This window comes from Myotis myotis, unplaced genomic scaffold (assembly GCF_014108235.1).
Source record: "Myotis myotis isolate mMyoMyo1 unplaced genomic scaffold, mMyoMyo1.p scaffold_m19_p_14, whole genome shotgun sequence".
NCBI lineage: Eukaryota > Metazoa > Chordata > Mammalia > Chiroptera > Vespertilionidae > Myotis > Myotis myotis.
In genome coordinates, this window is record NW_023416318.1 from 9,653,694 (window position 1) to 9,671,695 (window position 18,002).

Genomic DNA, 18,002 nt, shown 5'->3' on the forward strand with positions numbered 1-18,002 from the left:
CAAGAGGAGCTGGATGCCTAACTCCCAGAGAAGGAAAATCTGAAGGGCAGCCACCAAAGTAGAGGCTTCTTCATGCCCACAGTCCAGCCAAGCCAAGGAGACATTCAGGGAAACACATTATACCTCATGTCATGTATTTTAATTTAAAAAACAAAACAAAACACAGAGTCATAATATACTGCTCTGTAACATACTTTTGGCAACATTTTCTGTGATACTGAATATTCTTCTAAAACAATACCACTGTTTTATAGGATACATGCCAGTTACTTATTACTCAGCCCCAGGCCCATCCCCCCTGCCCTGAGTCACAGGCACCGTATTTCCCAGATTCCCTTTGCCAGCTGGCGTCCTGCTAGGCTCAGCCCATGGGAGACCCTCCAGAAAATGAGAGAGGCAGAGGGAGAAGTTCAGGTATTTCTAACCATCCCCTTCCTGCTCTGAAGAAGTTAGGAAGGATTATTTCATTGTCCAGAACATCAGGTATCTGGAAGATATCCAGAAGCTAAAAATGCAGAACTGATTCTTCTCAAGAAGAATGGGAAGAAAATAACAGAGCTATTTGCCTTAAGAATAAAGGTTCCGAAGCAATGAGTCTGAGTCCTTTGGTTAACATCAGGGTAATATTGCCCCAGAAAAGTTTCTACAGAGCAGCTAGGGCTGGGATTTCTTCACTATAAAAACTCTCAACCTTTCTTTTTCTCTAGAATACTCTGGGTTTTAGCTGGTAGTGTTTTCTGAACTGCAATCCGCTTTAAGGCCCTTGAATAAAACTTGGTCATTTAATTCTGGCGAAGCCGCCTGCTTCAGGGGTACACCTGTCCAAGGACATGCAGTCAAAATCGTGACACCCATACATGATTCATACTGGCCAGGAAGTACGTATATGCCCCAAACATGTGACTGCCCTCTTGCAAATACTCATGAATCACACATGGAGTATTTTGAAAAATGTTAACATTTATTAATAATACTTAACGTCACATTGTTAATGCAACTAATTCTTTATGGTACACAGCAACATCTTCACTAGACCGAGTGCTCGAGGATTTGAGACAATCCGCTACTCGGCACATCCCAGTCCAAGATTGAGATTCCCTGTACTTACATCCGGCAGAGCAGCATCAGTGAGGAACAGTCACCTAGTTGTGGGAACACAGACACTCAAAGCGCACTTGCCAGTGTTCCTTTCTGGAAACCTACCACACGTCTTTCATAGCCACACACAGCTCGACCTTTAAAAAATGAGCACTTTCCTAGAAGAAGCCTAACTGTCCAGTTTAAAGGTTAAAGTTCATCTCTATTTCTTGGGCATCCTTTAGTGACACACAAATCTAGGCACTGTTCTCAATACGAATTTGATAAATGTGCAAGAATTGGGTGCCGTTGAAACTTGTCTCTTCCATCTTGCTGTCCTGACCCTTGTGTCCTAGTCCACGGTGTTGCAAGGCCATTCCTTCTTTATAATTCAGTATTCAGGCTCAATGTGTGTGGGCCTCATATTTTAGGGATGAAGTGGGCTTAAGGATTCAGAATTACCTTCACTCCTGGAGAGGAGGGTATGAAAGGTTTTATACTGCTTCCCCCCAGCAATTTGGAATAAATACTGTGTAAAAACAGCTCCAGCTAAAGAAACCCTCCACACGCTCCTTGTAAAACATTTACAAACCCAATTTTGCTAGGACAAACTCTCCCAAGTGCTGTCCCCGAGGCTTCATTCCATTGTTTATTTCATTATTTTGGTTTGTTATCAACTGTCAGGCACCATTTTTTTTAAAATTGTTTTTTGGTGGCTTCTCTTGTCTTGTTAGAGAGCTTTAAAAGTCTACTGAATGCCTTAAGAATAAAGGTTCCAAAGCAATGAGTCTGAGTCCTTTGGTTAACATCCGGGTAATATTGCCCCAGGAAAGTTCCTACAGAGCAGCTAGGGCTGGGATTTCTTCAACCCATAGGCCCAGCCTCCTTCACTCTCTCTTGCTTTCCACATTCCAGAGTCTGCAGGGAAAGGAGGGACCGGGAGGGAGTTGCTTGGCCATTCATTCACCATGAAGAGCTTCCCTTCTCTTCCCACAGGCGAATGAGGTATTTCTACTAACCAATCAGCATCTTCTCTTTCCATCCTTTAACTACCCATCTACTAGCAGGTCAGGTCTGAGGAGACCCTGTGTATCTATATACATGGCAAACTAACATATAAATACATACATACAACCGATCATTACATCCAGTATCCAGATGAGGAAGCACATGTGCTTTGTAGAACTAAATAAATTTCAAACATAAGTTAAAATGAAAATACAGTGTTTACACTTCGGTAGGAAACGTTTTTTAAAAACAGACCAAGAAGTCCCCCACCCTCCCCTCAAGGTCCATTGCCCATGGATGACTGGTGAACCCACAAGCAGATGCGACAAGTCCATGCGCACGACGTGTCAGCTCGTGGCTTTGGTATTGCACGCTCAGACTCAGGACGCTCCAGTTCCAGGAACAGCCACCCACCAGGCCATGCTTGCGGATGAGGCTGAAGAGGGGCTTTCGCATGGCCATCCAGGACTTCCCTCCATGGCGCCCCTCCCCTCCCCCATGTTCTGCCAGTGGGAGAACCAGGCTCAAGTTAGTGGAGACCTCCCAGGTCTCTGAGAAACAGTGCCAACCTCCGTGCTGGGAGATGTTCTCCACCTAGAAATACCATGTTCGGGGTCCAAGGTGAAGCAGCCGTATTTTTTCATTAGTGTCCCCACCCTGCAGGATTGTACAGGGACCTGGAAGTTGCCTGGGGGGGGGGGCGGGGGAGGGTGGTGTATCTAAAGGTTAAAATTTGTTCTAAGTTTTAAGAGAACCAAGGGGAATGGTTGTGACTAATGTGAACAAATCTGTACTTCCAATGGCATTTTTCTCAGGAGGGCCAAGGTGTGGGCACCAAACTCTACAGTGAGGACACACAGAGGCAAAACGCAGGCTGGCAGGGTCCCCTCTGCCAAGGGCGAGCTAAGAGTCTGTCTCTGACACAGGGGATGGCATCTCAGTTGAAAGCAGGGGCGATGGGAGCCAGAGGAAGTCCCTGCCGAGGCTCCGGGGGCCCTATCGCTGCCCGGCCTCGCGGATGCGACAGGCCACCGCGGTGATGAGCGCCGCCCCCTTCCCGCTGCCGTCCTCCGACTCCAGGAAGGACACGTCGCACCTCGGAGCCAGGTCCTTCACCGTCGCATGCATGACTTTGGCAAAGCTGGAGGTTGGGAAGAGACAGGAAAAAAGCCTTAGTCACGGCTGCTCTGTGTCGCAGAGATGAGACCCTGTGAAGTGACGCTGGAAACCCAGGGGTACTTAAATGGGGAAAAGAATGACAGCTACCGTGTACTAAATAAACACTGACTACAAAGTACATGTCAGAAAACAGGCGTGGAGCCACTAGCGAAATGCCCAAATTCTACATCAGAGCAGGCGAGTGGAGGGCTGAGATCGAAACCTCTGAGATTTGGGCGAGTTATGTTCTTAAAACTACTCAGTGAAAGAGGCCTTCAACCATCGCGAACAGAGAGAGAGGGAGAAAGACGGGCAGGGAGTGTGGTCACTCACTGAGGATGGAGCTTGTAGAGGGTTCCGTCCACACCCACTGTCACTTTCAGAGTGTCCAGCCCACGGTTTTCTCGTATCTTGTCCACCACGGCGGCCATGCCTGCGCCACAGAGCTGGGCTGCCCGCCGGGCCACGACGGTGCACACCTCCTTGACAATGATGCTGTCGTCACAGGTGCTCTCGAGCCCCAAGTGGTGCAGGATGGCTCGGACCTGCAGCAGGGCCAGGCAGTCACTGGGGTGGGAGGGAGACAGCAGGTGGTTGGTTAGTCACATGCCAGAGGGGTCAGGAGCCTGGCCAGGCAGGAGCTGGTATGAAGGCCAGCGCCCTGCAAGGTGGCTCCTAGTCTGAGCTCATCCCATGGGACCAAACACACTCTTCCTGGGTGCAGCTGTAACACGAAGAAACAGTTCCCTATTCCACTTGGCCTAGATGAGGTGCAGCAACGCTACTACAGCTACCGTGGTTTTGATACACAAAACGAAAGGAAATTCGCCATCACTTAGAAAAAACAAAGACAAGATAATGCTCATGGGGCAGTTGTCGGTTGCAAAGCTCTCTCACGTCCATTCTCTCAATGCTGTGCATGGGTCAGCAAGACAAGCATCACTGGCCAACATCAGATCCATGTTCTATTCCTACTCCCCCACCCTGGGGGTCTGAAATCCACTTGAGTAATATTTATGAAACAAATGTAAATAAAATTGTAGGAAGAAAATGAACCCTAGTGCAGTGATGGCGAACCTTGTGAGCTCGGCGTGTCAGCATTTTGAAAAACCCTAACTTAACTCTGGTGCCGTGTCACATATAGAAATTTTTTGATATTTGCAACCATAGTAAAACAAAGACTTATATTTTTCATATTTATTTTATATATTTAAATGCCATTTAACAAGGAAAAATCAACCAAAAAAATGAGTTCGCGTGTCCCCTCTGACACGCGTGTCATAGGTTCGCCATCACTGCCCTAGTGTATAAAGGGCAGTTCTCGAGAACCCTGGAGTCATCTACATGAGCAGACATGTAGAATATGTCCTTTCTATGTGCACACAGCCTCAGGCCCCACTCATGTCAGTTCCTGTTTTTCTATACGCCTGAGAGTAATGACAGTAAAATTAATAAGCATTAAATTTTAAAGGGCCCTGAAAGTCACTGTTCTAATTTGGAGCAGACTCTTCTGCCATTAGACTGGAGAGGGAAGGATTTGCTATAATGAGCTGCCACACGGCCTCCTTCGGCATTGCCTGACGAGCCACCTGCACCCAGTCCCGGGTGCCTCTTTACTGCAGCAGCAGGCAGGAAGACCCTCGGCCATGCCTAAGTGCTTTAATGGGTTCTCTTCCTCTGTGCATTCCGATTTGCCTCTTATGAGCAGGTCTCTTTCTAACTTTGATATTTGATCTGAGACCCAATATGACTTTTCAGGGGCTCATACCAGCTTAGCATAATTTTTCATGGGAATGCTATATGTTTCCCCTTAGAATGACAACTGTCCATAAGACACTTGAAATATAGCCTGGCCGAAGTGGCTCAGTGTTTGAGCATCAACTAATGAACAGGAGATCACGGTTTGATTCCTGGTCAGGGCATATGCCCAGGTTGTGGGCTTGATCCCCAGTAGGGGGCATGCAGCAGGCAGCCAATCAATGACTCTCTCTCATCATTGATGTTTCTATCTCTCTCTTCCTCTCTCTGAAATCAATAATATATATTATTGATTATATAATATATATTGATTATATAAAATATATATCAATATATCTATATATACATATAAATATATATATATTAAGGTACTTGGAATATACACTACAGATATGAATGTGCCAGCAACTAAACTGACCTGTCTATAAGCCACACCCTGATAGAACCTGCAGCGTGTCTGTCCATGAAGAGGACATGGCCGTACCCTACTCCAGGACCGAAATCCTCACCTCTCAATCTGAGACAGGAACTTGGTTTCAAAGATTCCCCTTGTCTTGAGTCGCTCTGAGATGCGGCCACGGAAGAGCAGCCCACGCTTGGTGAAGTCAATGAGGATGTTTCGGACAATCTCGCCCAAGTACATGCCACTGATCATTTTCTCAAACCTGCAATGCGGGTGACATCCATGGAATTAAGTAGGAAGGTGGTGGGATGTGATGAGACACGACAAACCAATTCAGTCCCGACACATGTGACAGCAGAGGGGTGCAGATTCCCTGTGGTGGGAAAGGAAATGCTACCCGACTCACAGGATTCCTCGTGTTCGGTGAAGCTGACTACAGTGCCGGAGGCCCACAGGGTCCCTGGGATTGGTCCGCCTTCTGGGCTCATTTTCCTTCCAAGCCTTATTCCTGACGCCTCAAGAAGGAATATAAACTCAAAGCGAACACCCTTCCAGGAGAAGGGGAGAAGTCTTAGCCCTTAACCCAGCCGTGGGCAAACTACAGCCTGCGGGCAGGATCCGGCCCGTTTGAAGTGAATAAAACTAAAAAAAAATAAAGACCGTACCCTTTTATGTAATGATGTTTACTTTGAATTTATATTAGTTCACACAAACACTCCATCCATGCTTTTGTTCCGGCCATCCGGTCCAGTTTAAGAACCCATTGTGGCCCTCGAGTCAAAAAGTTTGCCCACCCCTGCCTTAACCTCACTAGGCATTTAGCATGCTTTCTCCTACACCTGATCATTATCAGCTAAGTAACTCGTGCCAGCTGGAGTCCTCCTGTCCTGGTCCCAAAACTGAATGTGACTACTCAGTGGCTGAGGGCCTTTGGGCCCCGAGGAGCCCTTACAAAAGTCAAGGTCCCCAGTTTCAACCGAGACCCCCTTGCTACTCTGTCTTGCTTTACCCCAGCGTGTGTCCTTCACTAATGTTGTCTGTGACCTCTACTCTACACAGATGTTTTGCGAAGTATATTGCACAGTACATTGGTCCCTGATTAATGTAGTCAGGAAACACTACATCTTCCTAGTGGGAAGCGTGCTGGATCTTACACTAGTCTCTCAGCTCAGATTCCCCCCACGTCACAGGAGGGGCTTTGTGGTGCTTGCTGGGGCTGGCACCTCATTCAGTCTTGACAACAGAGGGCGCTACATACTGGATGGAGGGAGGAGGAGGAAGAGGTCTGCTCCTGCCTGCTTCTTGCTCCCATCTGCCTCACCCCAGCAGTGCTTCCTTCTTCACCCTGGTAGCATGACTGGTTCAATTCTCATTTGTTTTTCCCACCGTCCCAGACCTAGGCCTTAACTCTCTCCCTGACCTGTTCTCAGTCCTAGGGGCGGGAGCTGCTTCTTACATGTACTAACTCTGTGTCCCCTTTTGTTTTTTCATCTAAAAACTCTGTGACCAGTTCCCTGTATGAAATCCCCTCGCAATATATTGTTGTGATTTGTTCTCCCAAGTGGGCTTGGAACGCATCACCATCCAGCAGGGGGAAAGAAGCCAGAACTTTCCAGATGTATTGGATAAGAAACCCTTCCCAAGGAAATCCTTTCTATTAACATCTCAACATGTTGTAGAGGATCTGATTACTTGTCTCCATCCAGTTCTGGGATACACGACCCAGAGGCCACAAGCAGTTGGGCGCCTACCTCTGTTTGCCAGGGTTGAGGGAAAGCTCATCCACAGCCACATCAAATTCCGTGCGGAAGTCATCTAGGCACCCATTGTCCCCGAAAGCTCCCCACTCCATGTTGACACACATCCGCCCCTCTTCCCCATCCACCAGCTCCACGTTCCGCATCTCCTCCATGTAGCAGGCATTGCTGCCCGTGCCTGCCAATCACAGAGATGTCAGGGCCTCACTCAGCACCGTCTCCCACCCACCCGAGGCCGGGTGACCCCATGTGGGAAGGAGAGCCTAGGTCCGTACCAACAATGAGGCCAACTTCACAGTGAGGGTCTTCATAGCCACAGGTCATCATAGTCCCCACTGTGTCATTCACCACGGCCACCACGTCCAGGTCAAACTCCTAAGAGGGCAAAAGGAGATCCCCAGTCCACAAATGAATCACAACATTCCCCCGCTCCAGAAACTTGCAAGGGAGATTTCCATGAACAGAAGACGCATACGGCATGGCTCATTCTCTTTGCACGCAGGTCTCTGCTCAAAGGTCACCTCCTCAGAGACCTTCCCTGGTTATAACTATTGAAAAGAGTGCCCCTTACCCAGCCCACTCACTCTGTTCTCGCCCAACTTCATTTCTCGTCATAGCTCTATGGCAATGACGTTAGCTCCTGGGTTTGTTTACAGGACAAGAGTTTGTTATGGTCGTTCCTGAGTCCCCAGGGCCAAGAGCAGGCTTGACACACAGCAGACACACACAAACTGCTGAAGGATTATGTTACTTCTCCAGCTAACCAATTCAACCGCACTCAACACTTCCCCACGTTCTGAACACACAGGCCTCGCCGTGTCTCTCCCACCTCTCGCCGGTGGATGGCTTCCTTCAGCAGGGTGACCACGTCCTCACCCTCGCAGCCAGATGCCTTGAAACCTTTCGTCCACTTGAGGAGGATGCTCTAAAAACCACACGGGAGCAGTAGTTAGGGCATCAGAGAAGGATTTCTGGGTCATTCCCTTACACCTGTTATACAGATGCCCTTTAGGAACCAATCATCTCACCCACAGTGGTTTCCCTCACTTGGATTTACTGAGTGCCCACAATGTACCAGGCTAAGCACATCTCATGCATCACAGCATTTAATCCTCACAGCAACCTTGTGCAATGTCTGTCATTATCGTGCCCATTTTACAGGTAACCATAGCTCTGGAGTAATTGGTAGAAGGCCTGCAGCTTGGAGAAGAGGAGCAGGACTCACTCCCAGGCCCAGCGACTCCAATGGACAGGCCACAAGCATCACACAACTGTGCCTGCCAGGGAACTAAGTTCTGCATGCTTATTTCCTTTGCTGGGAAAGGCAGATACCCTGGCCCCACCTACATTTACATCGAACTGAGTATACAGTGAACAAATGCCCTGCCCATAGTTGGGGTGACATCTAGGCTTCACCACCCTCCCCGTGAGGAAAGCACTCTGAGCTCCTTGGAGTTCCCCCTCAGCCCTCTCATCCATATTGTGGCCCTGTGCCATGCCATGGGACCCTCCAGGAACAGGTACCATGGTGGCTTTGACCATGAGAGAAATGTTCAAAAAAGAAAGGGTTTTGTTCCCTGGTTTCCTCTTTGCTGCTGTAGCCCATCAAGATTCAAATGTGGAAGGCCCGGCTGGCGTAGCTCAGTGGTTGAGTGTTAACCTATGAACCAGGAAGTCATGGTTCGATCCCTGGTCTGGGCACATGCCCGGGTTGTGGGCTGGATCCCCAAAGCGGGGTGTACAGAAGGCAGTCAATCAGTGATTCTCTCCCAACACTGAAGTTTCTCTCTCCCTCTCTCTTCCTCTCTGCAATCAATAAAAATATATTAATTTTTTTAAAAAAAGAAACAAAAGTGAAGGACATCCAGGCCCCCTTCCCAAGACACCAGAATCTATAAACAGGCTCTGTGTTCTCCCAGGCCTTGTTTGGTTGGTCATGCCCACCAGCCTGGCATTTCATGGCCCAGGAGTTTGATATCACTAGGCAACGTGAATATGTCACTGTGCTCTGATCTGGGAGATTCAGAAAAGCAGTGCAGTCCCGCAGGTCCTGGTTTCCACTCCTACATCCAAACACCTGTGTGCTAATCTCCACCCAGCTTTCTTATCTACAAATTAACTTCACATCTCTATTTAATTCTGTATTATGGCCACTTTCTGGTTACGAAATGTTCAAATAACATTATTCCGGTGGAACTAAGACAAGCAGAGGCCCCAACAGCTGGGGAGACTCGCCCAAGGCCACCGGCCAGTCAAGGCAGCGTGCGGCCTCCAGGCCTCAGCACCTGCGGGTTTCCCACCCACCGGATGATCTCGCCAGAGCAGAACCCAGCCTCTGCTTTATTTGCTCTAAAGTTTTACAATTCTAGACTGAACACATGGTCCTTGTAGAAACTTAGGCCTGGAATCTGGCAATTCGGGCAAAAACAGTTAACACCAGATAAATATAAAAATACACATAACATGTTGGCATGTAAAGCAAGACAGTGTCTGTTTTAAAATACTTTAGAAGGAAAAGCCTGGAAGTATATACACTGGAGTGTTATGGTTTTATCTTCCTATTAATTGTGTTTTTTGCATGTTTGTATAGTGCAGAGATAAGGCTTCTCCTAACTAGTCACTGATATGAGACAGTAAATGGCTCATAATTTATTAAATATTTCCTGACCATTGAACAATTAGGCTTGTTTCTATGTTTCATCCAATATCACATAAATATTTATCCACATGTTTGATAATTCCCTTTGCCAAATTAATGCAAATGTGAAGGCTCTGAAAACCCAATGACGCTGACAAAAATGTGCCGAGACAAAGAAACTGGAAGAGCTAAAAGCAGCACTGGAGTCGTTCACACTGGACAGATGTTAACAGATATTGGGAAATACTGGGTTAGGCAGGATTTTTAGGGCAGATCATCCCCAAACCTTAGCTGTCTTAGTGCACACGGTGAATTTGGCTCTCAGAGGGGAGGAGTAGGAGGCAGTTACAAAACTCAGCTGAGCAACCTAAGGGTTGCTGCTCCAGGGACCCTTTAGAAAACTCGGCCCTTCTCACCACGGGGCCAAGCTCACGGAACCTGTGACTGTTCCGCCTACATGCCCTCCTCCACACTGCAGGCTGCTTGCCTTTCAGCCCTATCAACCCTTTCCTCTGACTGAGACGGTCCAAGCATTCCTCAGGCCCTCCATGCATGTGCTCAGAATACATCACACCACACCTCCTCGGGACTTTTGCACCCATTGGTGCCACATTCCAAAGGGCAGCTCTGGCTTTCCTAAGCTTGCTTCATCAGTCCAGTCTCTTTGTAAGCACCTAGAGCAGGATCTATGCCTCTGGTCCCCTGGCAACTCCACCCACAGCATACTACCCACCTGTACCAGGCACGCAAGCTTCCCAACAGAAACACAGAGGAACAACTGCTTAAACGACAGTGTTTTGACATCTAATAGACCAAGTATGGACCCAGATCAAGCCTGGGCATCACCTACTCAGTCTCTTGACACCTCTCAGCACACCCACGTCCAGAACACTCGGGAGCACCAGTGTTCTCCACTTGCTTCATTCATCCAAGGGGATGAAAGCGAAGGTGAGACTAGAGAAGAGCGAGGGCATCCGAATGACCGGAGGTGAATGCAAATGTCCTGAGCCCAAATCAAGAGCCTCGGGAGCAGCTGAGCTTCATCGAGAGCGTGGGCTGAGGTGTCAGGACCCCAGGATTCAAATCGTGGCTTGGTCGTTCCGAAGCTATCTGACTGGGTCTAGGTTTTGCAACCTAAGAAATGGCGGGTTTGAATATTTGGCATCGCTATGGACCTTATTTTCCTTTCTGCAAAATGGCTGTACAAACACCTACCTTAGAGGTTGCCATGAGGGTTAAATGAAATAATGGGTGTAGAAAGCCTAGCCCAGTACCTGACATAAACTGCTTGAAAGATGTTAATATTTATATTAGTATCCTCATCGTGATCCCAAAGATTGCTTGTTACAGCCGAGCTAAGCTAGTTAACTTCCGCCAGCTCTGACTCACTCATTCCCACCAAAAGGCCCCTCCTCCCAACAGCTCACACACGCCCTTCTTTTCCTCCTCTAAGCTCAACTTTCTGGCTGGTATACAGTCAATAAAACCCACAGCAGAGCCCTCCAGGAAGGGCCTCTTACCTCATCCAGGCTGTTCTGCTGGCAGGGGAAAGAGAAGGTGAAGCCCAGGGGCAGGGACACGCCCTTCATGCCCATGTACTCAAGGAAGTCGGCGATGCACTGGACGATATGGTCAAAGAGCTGCAGGGAGAAGCTGTGCTCTCAGGGAGGGGGCCCTTGGCCAGGGCAGGCTCCCCCCAGCAAGGCTTGAGCATGAGTGAGGCCTCCACCCAGGAGCAGTGCAAGACTAGATGTAATCCTGAGTAAGGCCAGCCCTGGGTCCTGGCCCACCTAGTCCTCCCCCGGATCACGGTGAGCAGGGGAGGCACTGCCCTCCCTGGGAAGAAGTGGGTGTCTACTGGGGTCCCCTCCCAGAGGTGTTGCCCTGCCTTACCTCGTCCCCCGTGCCGTGCATGACCTCCTGCGGGATGGCGTAGATCTTGTTGTGCATCTCCACTCCGCGCCGCTTCCCGTTCCGCACACGCACCAGCAGGACCCGGAAATTGGTACCCCCAAGGTCCAAGGCCAGAAAATCACCTTTCTCTGAAAATAAACCCAGGAAGATGATGAGTGGGGCATTACCACATGACCATAGCAGAGAGTGACAGGGTCTAAAGCACCCTGCCCTAATGGGGAGGTCTCCTGGAGGGGGTTGGGGGGAGCCCTCAACAACCTCAGGGGTGATGGACTGTGAGCTCCACCTAACAGTAAAGAATATAAGACCCCAGGACCAGAGACCTGCTGGCTCCTTAGTGGTTCTCAAATGGTTCAAGTGCTGGGGCCCAGAAGTCACAATGACCTCTGCAATCATAACAGGGGAAAGGCGACCGTGCACTCAACAATATCTAACATGCCATTCATGCTAAGTCAAAGGCCACCTTATTTAGAATAGACTAGACTAGAGAAGGAACGGCAGAGACAAACACCCTCCTTTGTTGAGCAATCACCATGTGCTCCTCCCTCACACAGAGCTCACGCAACCCTCAGGCAGCCCTGAGAGCGAGGCACTGTGTTTCCCTCTGAAGAGGGCCCACCACCCGGCTGACCTACGGGGAGTCGCTTCCTGGAGGCCACACAGCCAGCAGAGGGTGGAGCAGGGGCCAAGTTCCAGTCTCTGCCTCTGGAACGTGCCCCAAGTGTGCTACACTGGCTGCTTAGTGATTGTTTCCAATGAATGGGGGGGAAAACTGCCGTCATTTTGGTTGTGAGACGTAGACCAGGGGTCAGCAATATTTTTCTGTAAGGGACTGGGCAGTAAACATTTTAGGCCTTGTAAGCCAGTCTCTGCTGCAACCACATGGCTTTGCCATGGTGATGCAAAGCAGCCATAAACAATACGTGGACAAATGGGCAAGACTGTGCAGTCATAAAACTTTATTTACAAAAATAGATGGTGGGCCAGATTTAGTCTGTGGGCCTTAGTGTGCCAACCCCTGACCTAGGGCTTATAAGAGCTGGCCCTGAACCAAAATCCCTGGGTTTGAATCCCAGCTTTGCCATTTTCCAGCTGTGTGAACTGGGCAGGTTTCTTTATTTCTGTGTGCCTTAGTTCTGTGCCAACCATAACAGTTTGTTAACAAACAAAATTAACTACTAATCTCTGTTAACAGTAAAGACTAAATGAATTGACATGTGTTAAGTGCTCAGAGAAGTGCTTGACACATAGTAAGTATTCAGTAAGTACTTACTAAATCACCACAGCTCAAATTTTAGCCTTGAGCTTATTGAACATTAGAATTTCCTAGTACAGATGGTCCCCAAATTACAATGGTTTGGTTTAATGATTTTTTACTTTACAATGGAGTGAAAGCAATTCACATTGAGTATCACCCATACTTCAAATTTTAATTCTTCCTGGGGCTGGTGATGTGGTATAATTCTCTTGTGATGGGCAGTGGCAGCTAGCCACAGCTCCTAGTGAGCCATGCGATCCCCAGGGTAAGCAACCAGCACTCCACAGTGTATTCATGTGTCAGATGGTTTTGCCCAAGTGTAGGCTAATGTACGTAAGTGTTCTGAGCACATTTAAGCTAGGCTAGGCTAGGCTGTGATGTCCGGTAAGTTGGGTGTATTAAATGCATTTTTGGCTTATGATGAGTTTATTGGGAGTAATGCTATCGTAAGTTGAGGAGCATGTGTACTGTAGTTGGAGAAACATGTTCTGGTCCAAACATCCAATGTTAAGGCTAAGGAGTTCTCCTAGAGCAGTGATGGCGAACCTATGACACACGTGTCAGAGGTGACACGCGAACTCACTTTTTTGGTTGATTTTTCTTTGTTAAATGGCATTTAAATATATAAAATAAATATCAAACATATAAATCTTTGTTTCACTATGGTTGCAAATATCAAAAAATTTCTATATGTGACACGGCACCAGAGTTAAGTTAGGGTTTTTCAAAATGCTGACACGCCAAGCTCAAAAGGTTCGCCATCACTGTCCTAGAGTGTCAACACCAGGACAAAGGCCCACCGTGGTGAGCTGAGTGGCAGCCCTGCCATGTACCTGTGCCATCAGGGGTGGCGCACACATAGGTGGGCAGCATCTTGACCGGGGCAACGGCATGAGTCTCCTTGCTCAGACCTCGCTCCATTTCTAGCTTCATCCTCTTCTTGATTTCCAGCAGCTGCTCCCGGCTCAGCTTCAGAGACTCCAAGGTCTTCTGCCGGGCCCGGTGTTGGTCGGCCAGCCGGTAGGCCACTGCTGTCACCATGGCTGCGCCCTTGCCACTGCCATCCTCGGAGCGGAGGAAGCGGACGTCGCAGTCAGGCACCAGGCGCCGCACCGTCTTGTGAAGACGCTTGGCGAAACTGCAGTCACCGAGATGGGGTAAGAAATGGGTGTCCACAGCTAGGGTCAATGGTGCTAACGGTTGGAGCATTAGCTCACCACCTCAGCACAAATGCCAAGAGGCACCTGCAGAAGCAGATCTGCCCCAAACATCCCCTCCCCACTCTTTCCCAAGTTAGGCGTCACTATACAAAAGCTCAGATGTCCAACTGTGTCCACCCTGGCGGGGTCCAATGCCTATTGAAAGGGAAGACTCTTCTAGGAAGCCACTATCCCCTGAAGGCGGTCACATAGACCTCCTCTTCCCACAGGCCACAGCTCCCCTGCCCCATCTAGTATCCTCTTTGCTGGAGAACCCAATGGAATCAGGTGATTCTGACACCAACTACTATTCATGTTTCATCATTCATTTCATTAGATGTTCCCTGGGAAAGACCCAAATCAGAAAAAGTTGAAATGCTACTCTGGACTGTGGTCTCTTCGGTCAATTTCGGCCAAAGCTTCCCAAGATGTCTGAATAGGTAGGTATGCTCAGCAAGAAATTCGTGGGTGGTGGCTGCTCTGAGTCATGATCTCCAGGACCTCATCACTGCAGGTGTGGTCTGTGGGCCCGCAGCATCCTGAACCCAGAACTTCTGAATCAGAATCGGCCTCTTAGCAAGATCCCCAGGTGATCTGTATGCACTTTAAAGTGCTGGAAGCACTGGACTAGGAGGCCAGGGACTGAATGGTAGGGCTGAGACTTTCTGCATCAAACAGTTCAGTCAATGAAGGCCCATAGACCTGGCCCTCATAACAGGCGAACACGATGGATAAGTTGGCACAACAGAGCTAGATCTTCTAGGTCCCAACTGAAACTTGCATATTTTTGCACTTATGACCCAAGGAATCAAAACATGAAGCCTTGCGTCCTCTGTAAAATGTTTGGATGTTTAAATCCTTAATAAAGCTCAGATTATCCGGGTGCCACAAAAAAAAAAAAAAAAAAAAAAAAATCATGAAGGACAGGGAAGGATCAATTCAATACCCAGATCAGCCAGAGAGGCTGATAATCCACTGGTCTGGGGTCGCCCCTGGCAGAGGACACAGGATCTGAAGGGACCGTCAAGAATCATGAAAGAGTCAAAGAAAGAAGTAAAGAGAAACACTAACTCCTAAACAAGAGGGTGGCAACAAGAGCCCTCTGAGTAGTGGCCAGGAGAGTTCTGAGTAGACCCACCCCCCAACTCCAGTGGCCCGCAGCCTTCAGAAATCACCTCTACCCTCGCCAAGCACACCCTCCCAGCTCCCACTGCCTCGCTGGGAACTTTATTCTACAAAGACCCTCACCGCCACAGTCCATCTCCACCACCCAGAATGTAAAACAGAGTTGGCGCCTAGAGTCACTGGGGTCTCTCTCGAGGCTGTCGGGGGTCTGCAAGTGCTCCGGGAGCCCCATCACTGTGGGTCCCGAACGCTGACTCACTGGGGGTGTTTCTTGTAGACGGAGCCATCGACCCCAATGGTGGAACGCAGGCGCTCCTCGCTCTTGTTCTCCTTGATGCGCCGCAGCACAGCCGCCAGGGTGGCCGCGCACAGGCTGGCTGAGCGCGTGGACACGATCTGGCAGATGCGGTGAGTGGCCACGCAGTCCTCCTCTGTCGGCTCTATGCCCAGCCGCACCAGGACCTCGTGAGCCTTCCGGATACCGTCCTTCTCCCTGGGAAACAGAAAGGGAGTGTGTGTGCACATATCCAATCCACTGTGGCCAGCGGGAGAGGGATGGGGGTCGGGGAGGGGGCGGGCAGGAAACCCCGCAGCTTCAGCAAATGTCATCTCCCAGTGATGGCAGACGCCCACTTCACTCTAAATACGGTCATGAAGGGCTGGTGCTGCGCGAGTAGCACCCTTCTTAGGGGAACGAAGCGCTTCGCAAATTTGAGGACTTTCCTCCCCTCGGGGTTTAACAAGTAGGAACAGTTCCTTCAAGAGTTTCCGTTCCCAGTCATTTGAACTGTTTCACTGCTCCCTTTACACCCAAATCACCTCCTCTCCACCAGCTGGTCCCTGAGACAGGGCCTCCTCAAGCCACAAGTGGAAGTCTCAAGAACTGGAAACAAGGCCCAACTCTGGATATTGAAAATGGAAGACAAAAATGAGGCCACCCTCACTCCCACCCCTGCTGCTCCATGAAAATGCAGCCTCGGCTCGAGCTATGGGAACTAAGTGGGTATCTCTCTGGGCCATCCAAGGACCGATTCTTCTGTTATGAAGCAGAGCTCAAAATGGAGTCTTTTTTGAGAATCACCAATAGAGAATGAAACGTCAGCGCTTCAGAAGGGAAAGGAAATGGATGGAAATGAGTCATTAAGGGGCCAATGGGGAGCCTCTAGCATTAAGCCAAGACCCTGACCCCCACCCCACACCAAGCAGGAATGCAAGTGTGACATCTCTGAGCATGGAGGCCAGTCAGGACCGGTAGGCACTTTGGAAATCACCACGCTCAATGGACAAGCGTGGAGACTGTGGGTTAAGTGACCTCAAACCACTGCCCCCTCCCCCCATGGCCCATGTTGGGCGAGACCCTCTTGCTGTCCACATTTGAGGGGTCAAGGGCCAGTGCCCCTTCTTCACCCCCAATGGCCTGATCACTCTTCAGTAAACAGAGAAGGACCCAAAAGCTTACCCTTCAATATCTGAAACATCTTTGGTCTCAAAGCGGCCTTTGGCGAGGAGTTCGGGGCTGAGCTTCCCCCTGAAAAGCAGCTCCTCCTTGGCCATCTTCACCAGGATAAGCCTCACCAGTTCCCCCATGTACATCCCACTGATCATCTTCTCAAATCTGCAGGAAGATACACACCAGAAAACCCATGAAATCCCTGCTGTCTGTGAGCTCACAACTTCCCCGAGGAGGCAACATGCACACATGTGGAACTCCAACAATGTTAGAGGCTGATGCACACGGAAGGTTAACTTGTGTGGCACCGCCTGGGAATGAGTTGTATGAAGGGACAGCCCAGGCAGGGTTGGAGGAGCCGGGGAGCCGGGGCTGTCTCTGCAGGCAGGTGGGCCTTGAACTGTGGAAAGGATGGGCCAATAGCAGGCAAACAAAACATCTGAGGAGTGTGGGACATACTGTAATAGTCTGAAACTTCAGTATAGTAAGTTACACGTAAGGTAGTGAGTTTTAAATTTTTTTTCCCTCTATCAAGGAAGTGATTTTTGAAAGTGAAACCTAATGTAAAATGAACCCCAATATTTATTTACAAGAAAGGCCAATATGATTGAACTGGGGGGAGGGGGTTGTAAGCCCAGCAATTCATCACCTCGCACCACCCTTGACCCCTTACAGGCCATTTGTGAATTCCTAACATGTGAAAAACACCACGGGTGTAGGGAGGAGGAGTAATGGGGCAAGATTAGAAAAGCAGGTTGGGGCGGCTGAGAAAGAGCCCAAAATCCCTTAAAGTTTCTCAGGAATATCGGAGTGAGAGATGCTGCAAGTTCCTGAGCAGGCAGGTTAGATAAGATAAAGGCATGTTTAAGAACCACCAGGGCAGGGACCCAAGCTGAGAGGGCAGTCGGGGAATTTATTTCTTCAACACTAGATGGCACTGTTTTCTTTAGAAGACAGCCTTTCTGTCTCAGACTGTGGTGGGAAAGGAAGCCTTTACAATTCTTCTTGGCAAAGAAGGCCCTTTCTAGATATCTCAGAAAGGATCTGGGTGCTAGGGAGAGGAGGCCCCCAGGGCCTGCAGGCACTAACTGGGCCAGGCTCCACCAAGGAGGCCCACAGCAGGGCTGGGGAAGGGACTCAGATGTCTCCCGGTGCTGAGTCCCAGGAAGTCAGGCCCTCGGGAAGAGACTTGCTCAAGACCCAAGGTCAAGTGTGGCAGAATTGGAGCTAAATGAAGAGCTGGCTAAACTTTTCAGA

The 18,002-nt window shown here is 49.3% G+C and overlaps 1 protein-coding gene across 5 annotated transcripts in view; it reads right to left on the bottom strand.

The window, feature by feature from the left end:
• Positions 1-940: 940 nt before the first annotated feature.
• The window catches only part of HK2 (hexokinase 2), a 66,488-nt gene continuing 49,426 nt past the window's right edge, over positions 941-18,002 (bottom strand). For 2 of the 5 annotated variants that reach the window (XM_036334013.1, XM_036334018.1), the window contains 11 exons: positions 16,755-16,910; positions 15,555-15,788; positions 13,805-14,109; positions 11,693-11,841; positions 11,320-11,439; positions 7,991-8,086; positions 7,437-7,536; positions 7,156-7,339; positions 5,511-5,666; positions 3,577-3,810; positions 941-3,226 (listed from right to left, as the gene is read on the bottom strand). In XM_036334013.1, coding sequence (XP_036189906.1) covers positions 3,082-3,226; positions 3,577-3,810; positions 5,511-5,666; positions 7,156-7,339; positions 7,437-7,536; positions 7,991-8,086; positions 11,320-11,439; positions 11,693-11,841; positions 13,805-14,109; positions 15,555-15,788; positions 16,755-16,910 — 1,879 coding nt within the window. In that variant the 3' untranslated portion in view covers positions 941-3,081. The remainder of the gene's footprint in view (positions 3,227-3,576; positions 3,811-5,510; positions 5,667-7,155; positions 7,340-7,436; positions 7,537-7,990; positions 8,087-11,319; positions 11,440-11,692; positions 11,842-13,804; positions 14,110-15,554; positions 15,789-16,754; positions 16,911-18,002) is intronic. The other 3 variants (XM_036334016.1, XM_036334015.1, XM_036334017.1) reach the window with 3 other exon arrangements.